The sequence below is a fragment of the Eulemur rufifrons genome, chromosome 7, assembly GCF_041146395.1.
Source record: "Eulemur rufifrons isolate Redbay chromosome 7, OSU_ERuf_1, whole genome shotgun sequence".
NCBI classification, from domain to species: domain Eukaryota; kingdom Metazoa; phylum Chordata; class Mammalia; order Primates; family Lemuridae; genus Eulemur; species Eulemur rufifrons.
The window spans coordinates 144,587,931-144,604,110 of NC_090989.1; the positions used below are offsets into that span (position 1 = coordinate 144,587,931).

Sequence of the window (16,180 nt, forward strand, 5' to 3'; positions counted from 1 at the left end):
TAACTGCTTTCGGCTACTCTCCTAGCAGGCAACAGGAAAAGCCACAAGTCACCACTTATGGTGGATTCTCGGGAAAAGGTGTTCATTTCCAAGGCCAGCTGCTCGAGACTGATCTTGTCACTCCTGCATCGTTTTCTCCAGTGAATCTTTAGCAAATACCCAGCCCAAAAGAACAAAGGGGAAGGGTGTGGATCAGCAGGCTGCTATGAATAAAGATGCCGTAGTCAGTTGGCATGCATCTTCGTTCTTTCTGGGGTTGTTTTGTTGTTGTTGTTTTTTTTTTTTTCCTTATCTGTATAAAGCTCTTCCGGAAATAGCTTCATTTATGAGCATATTGGAAACATTGTAGGAAAACCAGCCTTAGAGGTTGAAGGGGAACTTTTGTCAGGTTTTTCACAGGGGTGATCTAACCATCTTCTTCATCAACTCCAAGGTCTTAAAAGGAGAATATTTGGCCTGATATCCCAGGAAGGAAAATCTTTCTTGGTACTTGAGCCACAACAGGGTGTCTTTCCTTAGTGATGTCAGTCGTCTCTTTGGTTCTTGAGTGTAGGGTGTCAGAACTAGTGAGGCCTTGGAAATCAGCTGGTCCAGCAGCCTCGTCGTCCAGATGGGGAAACTGAGGCTCATCCAGGGAAAAGGGTTGGTTTAAGGTCACACAATGGGAAGAACAAAATTGAGAATTTCAGTCTCCTGCCTCTTTTCCTGATACTCAAATCCCTTCCTTCCCCTCTCCTTGCTTTCTCGCCTGTTCTCCGGCAGGTCCTGCCATGAAGCAGTCCCTGGGAAAGGCAGCTTTATCGCTAATGTCTCCATACTTCATGCTTTTAAAAGCCATCATCGAACCAAAACAGCAGGCACTTGGGCATTTAACAGTTGCAAAAGCATCAACTGAATTAACTCCGCATCTGAGAAGCAATTAAGGCTTCTGCATTTATTATCTTGGCTTGTGTTATAAAGTGCTCACCATGAGACAAAGCAGAGGCTGCCCAGTGGCATGGCAAGAATTAGGAGAGAAATTAATCCTTCATACCACGTGACTATGAGCCTGACCAGCCGGCCGCTGCCAGCCCATTTTTGCAGGAGCCACCCTAGCTCCCCCAACCTCCTTCTTGACTGTGCCGTGATATCCCTGGGTCCCAGGGTTGGGGTCAGAAACTCTCTCCTGAGGGAATGAAGCCACGAGTACCAAGAGCAGGAGGACCAAGGCCCTGGCGAAGGCCGTGGCCTCGTTCAAGTAATCCAGGATAGGCTGTGCAGGTCCCAATGGGCCTATTCTTGGTTACTTGCACGGGGACGCGGGCCTGGACGCCGGCATCCGGGCCCAGGACCCTCCTCTCTGCCAGAGGCACCAACGCCAGAGTTCCCAAATCAGTCTCCTGCCTTTGCATGTAGCAACGCTTGCTTTCCAAGCACTACTCCCAGGGAGACTGAGGACCACAGGCTGCACCCGTTCGCTGGCACGGAGGAGTCCCGTGGGCAAAGTGGGGCCTGCAGCTGCTGCTGTCCGCCCTCGGCCACGGACCCATGCCCGTGCTCTTCCAGTCAGCCCTGAGTTCCCCACTGAGTCCTAGTCCTCTTGAACACCTGCTTCTCGCACCTTGAGAATGACTTGGTTCTGTGTAGAGTCCTCTGCCAGCAGCCTGTCCTTCGTGTGGCGCAGAGCCCCGTCCCCCCTCTGTATTCCTGCAGTCTGTCTGACCTGCCCCACCTGCCATTCAAGGCCCTAGCACCCCCCTTCACCCCCACACTTCCTCTTCAGCCACTTGCTCTCCCAGCCCCATCTCCCCCTCCCACCCCTGCCTCTGATGGGCTGGGCGCACAGGCTCGGACATTCTCTGGCACCTGCCGTGTTTGCAGGCCTCCAGGCCTGGGGCTCATACTGTTTCCTCTGCCTGCAAGCTCGCTTCTTCTCATCCTTATCCGCCTGGTGAACTCCTGTTTATCCTTCAAGGTCCAGGTCAAATGTTACCTTCTGTGATTCCCTCCCCTTGAGAGGGGAGTTAATTGTCCTTAATTTATCCCTCTACGATGACTTTGATTATGCCATGTTTATTTTGATATATTTTTGCATATGTCTGTTGTAGACTGTGAGCTCTTCAAGGGCAAGGGCTGTGTTTGATTCGTCTTTGTAACTGCATCAGGCTCAGCACTGAGCTGGGGCTCAGTAAATCTGTTGAATTGAATTTTAAAGAGTTTGATTTATTTCAGTGAAGTGGCTAATTTCAAATGGAATTTATTCCAGCTTGAATCAGTTTCCTCCCTCCTCCCACCTCCTCTGTCTTCTCTCCCCAGCTTTGCCTTCTCTCCCATCTCTCTTGTTTCCTCAGATTCGTTCAGGCTGCCTCATCAGAAGCCCACGTGTGGGCTGTAGCCTGGGGCCCCCCCTGGCCTGGCCTGGCCTCACCAAAAGGGTGCACAGAGCCCAGCCCTTCTAGAAGAGGCTGCGTTTTGCCCCGCTCTGCTCAGAGGCCCCTCCTGAAGGCTTCCTTCTGGGGCCCAGGAGTAGGATGGTTTCACATGCCCCGAAGTGTCTGTTTCTGTACCAAGCCCAAGTAGAGTAACCTTCATGGTGTCAAGTAAACAGCAGCCCAAGCTGACAAGGAAGGCCCTTCCTGCAGCCTTGCTGAGCTTGTGCTTCCACCCCAGGTGGAAGGTGTTCCATCCAGAATAGAAGGTGGCAGCTGTACCAGTCCCCGGCCTGCTGGGCAGTAGGCCAGGCCTGGACCTCCCAAAGGACAACACCCAGACCCGGGCCTGTACCCACATAGGCCCTAACCCTCAGCAGGTGCCAAGAAACACATGTGAAATGAATGTGTCATTTCACACAGACACAGTACAATCCTTCCACTCACTGGTTCTGAAAATTCTCAAGACCCTTGATGCCATGTCAGCTTCCCTTTCTCCTTTGGGAGGGACATCTGCACCAAACTCAGACCCGGAACCCAATCTGAGGAGGGTGGCATCTGCCCGGATAGCCCCTCACACGGTCTGGGCCTCTGCATGCCACACATAGACCTAGGGGCGGGAGGCAGGAGCCCTTGTAGCGTTTCTTCCCACAGTGGGCATTTGGGCCCTGGGCCGTCCCCAGCAGCTGCCAGGACTGACCAGCCTGCTGTTTCCTGCCTTTGCAGGTGTACGTGCTGAAGCGGCCACATGTGGACGAGTTCCTCCAGAGGATGGGGCAGCTCTTTGAGTGTGTGCTCTTTACTGCCAGCTTGGCCAAGGTGAGTCCTGCTTCCCAGCCCCAAACTCCCAGCCTGGCACTCCCGGCCCCTCTACCCCACCCCCAAGCTGTCATGCAGCCCTTTGTTTTGGTGGGGGAAGCTATTTCTATGGTGACAGGTTCCCACCCCAGATGGGATGGATGCAGGCCATGTGCACAGTGCCAGCCTGAGAGGCTTCTGGGTTACCATGGTGACAGGGAACACTTAGAACAAATGCTCCATGAAGTTGCTATATGCAGCTACCTGAAGCTGGTTGTCCACGCGCCAGGAAATCACAAACCTGTCCAGCGTAACTGAGAAAGGATGGCGCACCTCTCACGCGTTGATTGGCAACCAAATGCGAGAGGTCCCTGTGTCCGTGGGTTTAGCTTACACGGGTTTGACGGACAGACGAGTGAGAGATGAGTGTGAGAAGTTCACCCATATGCATGGGCTGAATGAGGTGTCTGACTGCCCTGCCGTGCCATGTAATCTCAGGCAAATTATTGCACTTCTCTCACCTCGGTTTTTTCTTCTATAAGTTGGGGCTAATTCCATCCACTTTGTGGGGTGGATCAAATGAAATAATGGATGTAAAGGGCTTAGCACAGTGCCTGACTCGTATTCAGCAAGTGTTCATGGAGCACTTGCTGGGTGCCACATACTGTGCTGGGCACTGTCCCATGGTAAGTATTCCTGATGTCCATTGTTAGTATCATAATTATTAATGGCAGTAAAATCATGCAGACATGTTTTGGTCCTCAAGCTTGGTATGAATCTCTGACCCAGCCTCTGCACTAGCTCTGACCACAGAGTGGCTTCTGTGTCCTCACCACTGTTTAAGGAAACTAGCAGGTTCCCAGGCCCCCAGTGTGCTTTAGTGGCCCCCTTTGCGGGTGTGGCGGGTACCTGTGCTGTGTACAGGGCAGGCAGGGCAGGCAAGGCAGGCCTTTGCTCCTCCTGTGAGGTCCTTGCCCTGACCATCTGCCAAACTCTTACTGATGGGGTCGATGCCATCCATTTGTTGGTGGCACTGCCAGCATCTCCATGGGCACCTCAAGGACCCTGAGTGGCTCCAAAGATAAGTTTTGTGGGGCCCAGGTTAATCATCTGCCTGACTCCAAGAAATCACACAGCAGCTCCTTCCCCACATCCTGCCTCTGGATGGTACCCTGGTGCCCACACTCCCTTCTCTTCCTTTGCATGTTCCCACTGCTTTGCTGGCCTGGGCATTCCTGGTTAGGACCCTCTCTCTGTAATGACCCAGGTGGGAGAGAGCTCCACCTACATAAAATTCTGCCAGTGGCCTCAGAGCATGAGCCAGTGGAGGGGGAATACAAATCCTGGCTTTATTTTTGCATGCCAAAAAAGATAACAAGGCCTCAGGAAAACATCGTCTTCCCCAGTGGGTAATCTTTCAGGTGAGTGGTGCCAATACTAATTGTATCTGTAGCTGTGATGGCTCTTCTCACTGTGCTCTGGGATGCTGAGGAGCCTGAAGTAATAACCAAAGATATAGCAAACAGGAAGATTGCACCAGTGGAGGTGGACTAAGAGTTGTTTTTTCTTTGGCAAAATTGAAAACACTCTTCCTTGGCATTGTCCCCAGCATTTGCTTAAATATCCTTGTTCGGTTTCTCTTCCTGGACTGTTCCCACCTGCCCCTCCATCTGTCTCTCCAGCCCTTCTCTCGCTGCTACTGTAGCCTCGCTGAGGCGAATCAGCTCCTGCGTGCAGCCTTCCACCCTCTCTCCTCCCCTGATGTACAGGTTCTACTGAAGGGTGGTCACTGTCGCAGTCCTTGGTTCTGGGCTCAGCTCCCAGCCGATAGCACTGGGGCAGTGGATCTCCTTGCCAACCGCCCGCCCCCATGCAGGGACCTCAGCTGACTGTCAGAGCCTTTCAGTGTCTGCTTCCTTGTCATATATTCCTTCATTCTCCCAGCAAATATTTACTTAGTACCTACCACGTATCAGGCATGGTACTAGATACTAGGGATATAGCAGAGGAGAGAAGAGACAAAGTCCCTGCCCTCGTGAAGCTTACATTCATCGTGTCCATCTCTGAGGCCTGGAGGCCCAGACTCAGATACTTTCTTGAAAGATGGGTGCTACCACCAGTGTTAACAATTATGAGGAAATGAATTATCTTTTTCCATCTACAGTCAGCCCTCTGCAGTCCTCCCACATGGCCCTTGGCTAGCCTCATCAGCAGAAAATGGTAGTGCCTTGTGCTGTCGCCCCACTTGGAAGGACAGTAGTAACACAGCTGCTCCTGTATTCCTTCAGGAAGTCCTTGGAGACGGAGGACTTTCCGCTGGAATCATGGCCGTGGCTCGTAGCCCTGCAGCCCGTCCTGCAGCCGTGCTGGCGCCGGCTCTGCCCTAGAGCTGCTGTGCATTCCACTGCCGGCCCCCAGCACCAGCAGCCCCGGGTGCTCTCTGCCCCGCTGGCAGATCACTGGGCCCCTGGTGATGCCTGCTGTGCCCTTCACCTTGGCCATGGTACAGAGGCCTGGCCTTGCATCAGGCTTGGAACTGCAACTGCTGCCTCCACGCACAGCCTCTCAGTATAGCCCACTCTTGGTTATCCTCATTTATAAAGATTTTTTTCTCAGGACACCTTCATTTCATTATCTAGTTCAGCCTGCTTTAGGGGAAATTCCCAGGCCATGAGAGAGAGCCAAGCAGGATGGACCCCAGCTCTGAGCTGCGCTCTAACTCCCAAGCTCCTGGGCGCCAAGTCCATGAGAGCGGGTGGCAGGGCTCCATCCTGTGACAGCTGGGGCTGTTCTGGCCTGACTAACCAGAAGACCTCTAGGGGGCAGTGTGGGCTCATGCCACACCACACAAATTCAAGCCAGCTCATTCATTCAGTGATGAAATTAATGTTTCCTGAGCCCCTGCTCTGAGGTAGGCACTCTGTGAGGTGCTAGAGATATAGTGGTGAACAGGATAGGCAAGGCCTGGCCTTGACAGAGGAAATAAAGCAATCCCACATGCTGCTGTGCTCTGGAAAGGAAGTTACTGTGAGGCGGTAAAGTAGCCAGAAAGGAGGATGGAGGCAGACTCCAGAGAGGCAGGAATGGGAGCCAAGGCCTGGAAAAGAAGAAGAAGACAGGAAATGTTCATGCAGAGAGCTGGGGAGAGAATGTTCTATGCAGGTTCTGACCATGTTTGAAGCCAGCATGGCTCCAGAGCTTCAGGATGGCAGAGAGCATCCCGCTGTGGTGGTACAGAATATGGCGGTGAGGAATGCGGGCCTCACTCCGAGTGCAGTGGGTAGACAGCAGAGAGTGCAGTGGGTAGACAGGGAGTGACGTGATCACATGTATTTTCCAGTGGCCACTCTGACAGCTTTGAGATAAATGGTCTGGGAAGGAGGCTTGGTGGGAAAAGGGAACCTCCTTAGGAGGTTCATGCAGCCATCCCAGGCCTGGACTAAGGGCGGTAGCGATATAAATAGAGAGATGTGGGTGGACTCAGGGTATTTTAGGAGATGAAACTGACAGGAACTACTGATGGATTAGATGTGAGAGAGTGCCGTCTTATACACAGAGAGAGGAAAATAACCCGGATCCGATAACACATCCAATTATTAAATCCCTTTATAAAAAGTAATCTGGATCTTGCTGCAGAAGGTCAGGGTTTCTAGGCTCTTTTGGGCACGCAGCCTTCACTGTGGCATCTTCTTTCCAGTATGCAGACCCTGTGGCTGACCTCCTAGACCGCTGGGGTGTGTTCCGGGCCCGGCTCTTCAGAGAGTCCTGTGTTTTTCACCGTGGGAACTACGTGAAGGACCTGAGTCGCCTTGGACGGGAGCTGAGCAAAGTGATCATCGTTGACAATTCTCCTGCCTCGTACATCTTCCATCCTGAGAATGCAGTAAGTAGCCCCAGAAAAAGAGAAATACAGGGCTCCATCCGAGCGTTGTCTTGCCAGGCAAGCACCCCTTTTGAGTACCTGCAGAAGAAGGTCTCTGGGGCATTTCCTTGGTGAAATCCTAACTCTGCCACTTAGCAGGTGCATGTCATAGACCATGTCATTTAACCTTAGTGAGCCTCGGTTGCGTCATCTGTCAAATGGGAATTATAGGAATGTTGGTCTCCTAGAACTGATGGAGAATTCAGGGTAGCAGTACATGGAAAGCACTTAGAAAAGTGCTTCAGACTGGTAAGTGCTCAGTAAGCCTGTAGCTTCTTCTTAGCTTTCTTAGCATCATTATTGAGGAGGGTTCTGCTGGTCATTAACCTCCCGGAGCTGGCTGCTGCCCTGGACTTCGTGAACCCTGTAGACTCAGGAGGCCTGGGTGACCTCCTCAACAGAAGTATTTCTTAAACAAGAATGAATAAAACACTTCAGTAAGGTCTTCAGATAAGGCTGCCAAGCTTTGCCACTTTATAATGATGTCTAAAAAGCACACATTGGGAACATTTCCTACATAAAGCTCCCTGGAGCATGGCAGCTCTCAGTGCCTGCTCACCGGGTGCAGCGCAACTCTCAGGGCAAGAGGGCCATGAGCTCCCTCCTCCCGCCTGACATTTCCAGGGGAAGAGAGGCCAGCCAGGCCTGCTGGTGCCTGCTGAACCCAGGCCCGCAGCTCAGGCAGGTTTCTCTGCAGAGGAAGCATCCTCTCAGCACGGCAGTCTCAGACTCAACAAAAGCCTACAAAAGTCCTTTCCTTGAATTCAGAACGCCGTAGCTTTACTTGTAACAACAACAACAAAAAAGAATTCAAACGATTCAGTTAGCTAGTGTTATAATTACTATTTGAATAAACACTCAAAATGTATTACATGTAAACATGTTCATTTTACTGAGTAAATCAAATTCAACATGATGCATCTGGTAATGTGTCTCTAACAGATAAGGATTACTTTTTAACATAATCACAATTCTATGATCACATCTAACAAAACTGATGGTTTCTTGCATCATTTTATATCCAGACTGGGTTCATATTATCCCAGTCATCTCAAAATGTTTTCTTACATTTGGGTTGTTTGAATCAGGATCCAAACAAGATCCCTGCATTGCTTTGGATAAAATGGCTCTTAATTCTTTTGTAATCTTAACGCTTTTCCTTTTCCTCCCCTTTTCTCTTTTATGCCATTTATTTGTTGAAAAAATCCTGGTTATTTGTCTTACAGAAATTTCGTACATTCTGGATTTGTCTTGTTGCTGCCTTGTGGTGGTGTTTAATGTGTTTCTCTAGCCACCGTATTCCCTTTTAACAAGTAATTAGAGCTCTACTACTTGATTAGATTCAGGTTCAATTTTTTTTTTTCAAGACTCATGGATTTTTTTATAGTTCTAATCCAATCCATTTATTATTCTTTTGTAAGCTCAAATTTTTACCTTTTGCCAGTGGAGACCCCTTCAAATAACAATAGTCTTTGATTGAGGAGCTTTGTCACCTCAAAGGTTAAGTATTCCTTACCCGAAATGCTTGGGACCAGAAGTGTTTTGGATTTGGGATTTTTTTAGGATTTGGGAATATTTACATATACATAATAGGATATCTTGGGGATAGAACCCAAGTCTAAACACAAATTCATTTATGTTTCATGTACAACTTACACACATAGCCTGAAGGTAATTCTGTGTAACATTTTTAATAATTTGGTGCATGCTGAATAAACTGTGTGTTGTTCACCTGCATTTTGACTGCAACCACTCATATGATATTGGGTGTAGAATTTTCCATTGTGGTGTCATGTTGGCAGTCAAAAAGTTTTAGATTTGGAGTATTTCAGAGTTCAGATGTTCATATTAGGGATGCTCAACATGTAGCGTCCTTACTCTCTGGTCAACAAGATGTTCCAGGCTCATCTTAAATATTTCTCACCTCAGCCCTGGAATCAGCCATTTTTCTATGGAGCCGGTTCCTATTAGTGGAAATGGTATTTAGAGACCACAATTTGGGTGGACTTTCATTGCTACTGGGATGTCGTTTACTCCTAGCCCATACTATAGGTCAGAGCTAAAATTGCATAGTTTTAGAAAGAAAACTAAATCATTTACATTGGTGTTTCCAATTCAACATTAAGGTAACAGTTTTATTTACTTATTTGTTTTTGTGTTTATTTCTCTTTCTCTTATGCTAAAACTCTTGATTCCTAAAGATATTAACATAATTACATATTTGATTTATTCTATATGTTTAATAATTTCAAAATAGAAGTACTAATATTATTAATAATAAGACAAATGAATGCAATTTAGAGTTCTTTAGAGAGATGTACAGTCAGAACACCATTTTTTAAATCGCTTGAAATAATTCTCTGGTTGTGTCACCAACTTTATTCTGAAGCTATGTTTATATTTATTCTGAACTCATACCCTTAGGTTCATTTTTTTTTTCTTTTTCTTTTTCTTTTCTTTTCTTTTCTTTTTTTTTTTTTTTTTTTTTTTTGAGACAGAGTCTTGCTCTGTTGCTTGGGCTAGAGTGCCGTGGTGTCAGGCTAGCTCACAGCAACCTCAAACTCCCGGGCTCAAGCAATCTTTCTGCCTCAGCCTCCTGTGTAGCTGGGACTACAGGCATGAGCCACCATGCCCGGCTAATTTTTTCTATATATTTTTAGTTGTCCAGATAATTTCTTTCTATTTTTAGTAGAGACGGGGTCTCACTCTTGCTCAGGCTGGTCTTGAACTCCTGACCTTGAGCCATCCTCCCACCTCGGCCTCCCAGAGTGCTAGGATTACAGGCGTGAGCCACCACGCCCAGCCAGGTTCATTTTTTTATTGCTTTATTTCTTAATGGTTTAATTTTATTTTAATTATACAACACATTTACACAGTTCCAACATCGAAACTATCCATAAGGGTAGATTTGGAGAAGTCTGTGTTCTTTTCTGCCCTCTCCCCATTCCCTAGAGTAGTTATGTTTTTACTAATCCTTACGTTGTTTAATTTTCAAAATTATATGATTTATGTTCTAAGCTGTTTTTAGATTTGTAAAAGGGCCAAAATGTTACTTTTAAACTTTTTTGTTGTCCTCAAATTTCTTTTTAAATGTCTTTGCACCCCTGGCTGCCACTCATTACCACACTTCCCTACTCTTCTGCCTAAGACTGCGGAGAAATCCTGTCTGTGCTTATAGCTTCAGAATATCCTGACATTTTACACTTCTGCTTTTAACTGATCACTACTACGCACAGAGGGAAATTTACCACTTCCCTTTGCCATGCAACATAGCACAATGACCCCCAAGTGGAAGCCCTCCTGTGCCCAGCATGTCAGCTCCCTAGTGTCAGTGGCTGGCATGTAACCACTGCCTCTGAGGTGCAAGGAGCTAATTTGGTGCAGTAGAAAGAGCTCTTTGCAATTAGCAAGTAGCAAGGCTGGGTCACATATATTCTGCACCCTGGCCACCTTTTCTGTGGCAGGAAAACAGGCAAATGCACACAAACTGGTTACACTTAATTTTGCCTCCCTGAGACATCTCTCGAAACACACAGCTTTGGATTGGCCTCGGTTGGGACAGGGAAAAAACAAAATAATGATGATGAGACGGTGATGATCGCTAGATCCCAGTCTCACCAAAGAAGCTGTTAGAAATGCAGGGACCCAATGGGGTTAGGCAGTGGCCCCAGCCCTGGATGCTGTCCCAGTGCCTCCCTTGTGCGCTGTCTTCCAGGTGCCTGTGCAGTCCTGGTTCGATGACATGACGGACACAGAGCTGCTGGACCTCATCCCCTTCTTTGAGGGCCTGAGCCGGGAGGACGACGTGTACAGCATGCTGCACAGACTCTGCAATAGGTAGCCCTGGCCTGGGCCCGCGTCGAGCCTGTGCGCTCTGGAACTTCTGGCCTCAGGAGACCTGCCTGCCCTCAGCTCCCCAGGAGCCCAACGTGAGGATTCTCCGCGCTCCAGGCCACAGGGTGATTGTGGCCATGCCTACCTGTTTTGTTTTTTAGAAACAGAAACAACTATTTTAAAAAGAACTCTTTTAACAAATTTCATAAAGGGACATGCATTTTACTGGATTTGCTTTTCTTAAAACATACCAAAAAGAAAAAAATGAAAAAAAAAAAAAAGCTTGATATCTATCAGACTTCCTTCCAACTGTCCTCCCCTACAAGCAGACCAACTGTCCCCTTCTATTCCAGCTCAGAGCAGCTGACCCAACTCAGAATCTCTTTCCTACAGGATGAAGTGCCTTTTGAATGTTATTTTAAGCTGAGAGTTAATTTTTCTACATATTTCCAGACATCTTTTAGTCTTTTATTGTCTTAGATACTCTAAGATGAACATGACAATTTTCTAGAACCTAGTAGCGTGTGTGTGTGTGTCGTGTGTGTGGTGCGGGGGGTAGTAAAGGAGTGAGTCATAGGAGCCTGTCTCCCAACAGGTGGGACTTTGCTCTGACGACCTGTGGCATGCTGCAGGGTCAGGCTCCTGATAGGAGTGTTTTGTGACTATGTCATTGTCTCCATGCATTTCTGACCCAGTTTGGAATGTATCTGCAATTGTGTGGCTCGACACTTTAGGAAACAATAGATTCTTTTATATTATTTCAGATGGTGACAAATTTGTCTCGAGGTCACATTTTCCCCTTGAAAAGTGACATCATGTCACTTCTCTCTCACACTACTGCCATACTTCTGTTTTTTGTTGTTTTTGGTAGAACAGTTATAAGAAACCCTAAAACCCTTGGATATATTTTTTAAAATCTGTTTATTGAGTTTTAAATCTTTCCTTTCCAAAAGCTGGATACACATGGAGCTGTTTGGGAGTTTTCTTTGCTGCTACCGCGCTGCCACCAAATGGAATTGACCAGCGGCTGTTACACTGTTCTTTGCCACTGTGCCTATGATCAGAATATGCTCACTGCTAAGCTGCAAACTTGGACAGGGTCAGAAACATAGGTGTCCCACCCCATTGCAGACTGCACCAACTGCATCCCTTCCCTGGCACTGGCCACCGAAGTGTGCAAAGGCAACAGGGCCAGAGCACCACACAGGAGTGGCATTAATGATAAGCTGCAGTCGACATCAGACCCTGCTTGACAAGCTGACGGACTGTTCTCTCTTGAGAACATGTGGCCTCAACCAGCCACCAAGCTGATACGGCCCAAGTCCATCTCTTGGTCTTCTCCTTTGAAGCACAGCCTGTTTCTGAGCCAAGGGTTGGGGAAGCCTGTCTAGATGTGGGACTCCTTGCCCCAAACCAGCAAGAGGAGGGGCTCCCTCCTCTGAGCCTGGGCTCTCTTTGCAGCCTTTCCCAGTTTGGTGTTTAAGCAGTGCCATGTTCCTTGTTTGCCAACAAGGCAGTCTGTAAAGTATTGCTCTTAAAAATAATTTAAAAGAACCCTTTTGTGTTGGCACCATTGCCTTAGTCCTCTGTGGGTTGGTCCTCAGCCAGAGTTCTGGTGGGAGCAACTGGTACTTAACAAAACTAGAGATTAGGGGGAGGGGGGTCAGAGTAAAATTTCTTATTTTTGCTTTCATTCACAAAGTGATGAAACCAGCTGCCAATCACGTCCTCCCAGCAGCACTTTGGTCTGTGGACTGCCGTGCATTCAGAAGGGAAGTAAGTATTCAGGGGGTAACCAGGTCTCCCCACATTCTGAGTGTTCTGAACCCAGTAATCCCCATGCCAATTAAAACAGTAACAGCCCCTTGCTAGGCGTTACCGCAGATAATGACAGTTACCTGGTAGATCTGCACATGCCACAAACCTTTATTTGGAAAACCAGTCATTAAATGAACCCGCTGCCTTAAATGTCTTGAATGTTGCAGTCAAGTGTCTGTCGTGCTGATATCCACACAGAACCAGGCCCTGATGACAGCCTTAGACCCTCACCCGTTCCCCCCTCTTTGTTGGCATTACAGGGCCTTAGTCGGAAGAGGGGGCAGAGACGATTGTAATTCCAAAATATTTCAGGGGAAGTGATCCTGGGAATAGTGCTCCACTTCTGACAGATGGAGTGAAGACACTTGGCGGGCTTGAGCCAGACACTTCACCTAGTAGTTCCTGAAACTGTGAGCACCAGTGCACTAATCCAGTGTGGGGCTGTTGGGGACAGAGCCCAGTTCCTGCCACCACAGACACAGAATGTCTTGGGAGGGCCAGCAAAGCCCCCTGAGGATTCTGGAATCTGTGCACCTTATTTGACTACACTCCAAAATTCCATTTTTATTTTAACCCTTGAATCTGTTTTATGTACATAATCAAAACATCTATATCTATATATATTTTTAATCATCTACATGTAAATGAAGCAATAGAATTCTAACATAAGGCCAAGAAATGAGGTGAATGTTTGGGGTTTATGTTTTTTAAGGTAAATACGGGTATTGTTTTTAATTGTTACCTTTTATTAAATTGTGGGCTTTAAAACCTAATGAAACCTGTTAGCTACTTCTCTGTGCCATATACTTTCCATGTTACCAAAACACCCCCAACTCTTTAGCCAAAAGAGAAGTCTGATGTCCTGAGTTTCCTTGGTCCTTTCTGTACCAGGTTAAAATGTAGTCTGCTGGACAAGTATTTTTTGCATTAAGATCTGGGTCAGGATGCCTTGGGTTCATGGACTCCGGCCCACTATGGTGTTGTGACTTCTCTGGCCAGGCCCCAAGTGGAGGTGCCCAGGCACTCCTGACGTCCTTAATGCTGTCTTCCATTTGCTTTGGAATCTCATGTGTTGGTCTGTGGTTTCACGCCTTAGCTGTTTGTAAACAATGCATTTGTGTACTAAAAAGGGACACCGCCTGTCACAGTTGATGGTTGGTGGGGGGAAGCTCCTTTGATATGGTGCAATTTTGATGAGATGACTTTGGGGACATGAGGATGCCCTGATGGCACTGACTTGTCACAGTTGCAGCATTTGAATTTTTGGTGTAAAAAAGAAATCTGTAAGTCTATACATAACCTGGCAACATTTTACAACCCTGTATTTTTAAAAATGGCTTTCTATTACAATCCAGAACCACACAGCCCTATGGTCAAACACTCCTGACGTTTGTGCCTCTGCTTTTAAAGGTGCTGTGCTGGACAGCTGGCATGCCAGGGTTCAGGAAGAGTGGATGGCTTAAAGTACTTGCGGTTACCTGTGCGGAATTGGCTGGCTGCCTCTGTTCCTATTTTACTGTAAATTTGATTGTGTCTGTTCCTGTTCCATTCTCCCAGGAGCTTCTCTGCAGACTGACACCCCCCGGGTAGTAGAGATGCTGGTGTCTGGGTAGTCATGGATTTCTGTTGGACATTTGAATGTGATAAACAATCCAGCATTACTTGGGAAATGCTACATGTGGAATGTGCACATTTCCAGGGGCAAGTATTGTCAATCAAGAGGTTTGCAATGATTTCCTTCCTGCCAAAAATAAACATGCGAAACTGCACTCTCTTGTGGATGGACTGCTTCTCTAGCCCCCTCACGCCAGCACCTTGGGTCTCCTGGTGTCCCCACTTCTGCGGAGCAGGGGTGGGTGGGAGTGGGGCTACAGGACCCCAGAAGCCACAGACCTTGACCCCAGGGGAAGCTAGAAAATTATCCTGCCTAAATTGCCAGTCCCCTAAAACGTAACAACTCTTTGGCCCTCTGGCTTCCTCTCCCCAGAGAGAAGCAGTATGGCTCACTGTACCCCCAAGGATTCCAGCCCTACCGACAGGCTTAAAAATGCAGTCTGAGAGAACCAGAGCCCCCCACTCCACCCCGTAAGAGCCTCAGGCATTGTGCATGGTGCCTCAACCCCTGCCCGTACCCATGGGTCCGCTGGCTGAGATGCTGTGATTACCAGATGAAGCATGACGTGGAATCGGAAAAAGAGTAAGGATGGAGCAGGCAGTTTGCTCACAGAGACGTTTTGTCAGCATTGCCCCCCGCCTGGCCCTTTACATGAAGATGAGAGAGGCAACAAGTCCCTGCTAGGGACTCCTGGCAAGGACCTGGACACAGTCTTACCACTCTCAGCACTCAGTTTCTTCATAATGACACCTAATTCAGATAACAAAGAACACCAGCGTCAACAATCTGATCAGTTAGGTCTTATCCCCATTTTGCAGATGAGAAAACTTGAGGCCAGCGAGACAAAGCTCTGTAGTGCCTGCTCTATCATGAGATACAGGGTTTTGCCAGGCATGTTTATTCATCCCAAAAAACTCAGCCCAGGAGACCTTAATATTTCCCCAAATGCCCCACAGCTAGTCACTGCTGTGCCCCCAGGTTCCTTCTCTTCCCAGTGGAGCAGCTGGCCAGCCAGTCACTACAGCTTCCTCCCCTGGTTCTGACTCCTAGGCTGCGTCCACTCTGTTCCCTGGCCCTCTCCTTCCTTCCTTTCACCCTCTCTGGCATCAACCGCACACCCCCGACTGCTTCCCACTTTTGCATAGAAGCAAACAGATAAATGGCTGAGAACTATGGCAGCCCTGAGGCCCAAGCGTCCTCAGGAGTGTCCACTGATCTCCTAAATAGTGAGAAGGAAACACAGGTAATCAAGCGGGCACTTATTTGGGACTTGGACATACTGAGATTTCCCCTCCCGATGTTTTCTGGTTTGAGCACAAATCATCTCTCTGTATTACAGGACCAAGGAATGGGCAGGAAGCCTGGGAGGGTGGGAAGGAGTGGCTGGGAAAAGCCAGCCTGGGACCCATGGCACATTAGCTGACAGTCTGTGAAACTCATGGATATGGCATGCACTGGGCTTGTGGCAGCCCCTGGAGTAACCTGGGCTGCTTGCATGGTAAGTCCGCTGTGCCAGGGCCATCAGCCTGACCTCCGAGAGCTGACTGGACCCCCTCAGGCCGTGAGGAGGAGGACATGGCCCCAGAACTTTCTACCCCAAATCTCCATTACAGCGCCATCTCCTGGCTCAGTGACTCTCAGCTCTGGCTGCACTCTCAAAAATACAGGCCCCGAAGTCCACCCCAGACCATTCAAGTTCAAATCTCTGAGGGTGGGGACCTGCATCATGTTTTTAAGTGCCCAGATGACTGGAAAGGGCAGTCAGGGCTGAGAACCCCTGCTCTG

General features: G+C 48.2%; 1 protein-coding gene across 1 annotated transcript in view; it reads left to right on the forward strand.

Annotated features, from left to right (window-relative positions):
• Positions 1-14,549, forward strand: part of CTDSPL (CTD small phosphatase like) — a 115,425-nt gene extending 100,876 nt beyond the window's left edge. The window contains exons 6-8 of the mRNA XM_069475538.1: positions 3,135-3,227; positions 6,904-7,089; positions 10,844-14,549. Of these exons, the coding sequence (XP_069331639.1) occupies positions 3,135-3,227; positions 6,904-7,089; positions 10,844-10,969 (405 nt within the window). The 3' untranslated portion in view covers positions 10,970-14,549. The remainder of the gene's footprint in view (positions 1-3,134; positions 3,228-6,903; positions 7,090-10,843) is intronic.
• The last annotated feature ends 1,631 nt before the right edge of the window (positions 14,550-16,180 follow it).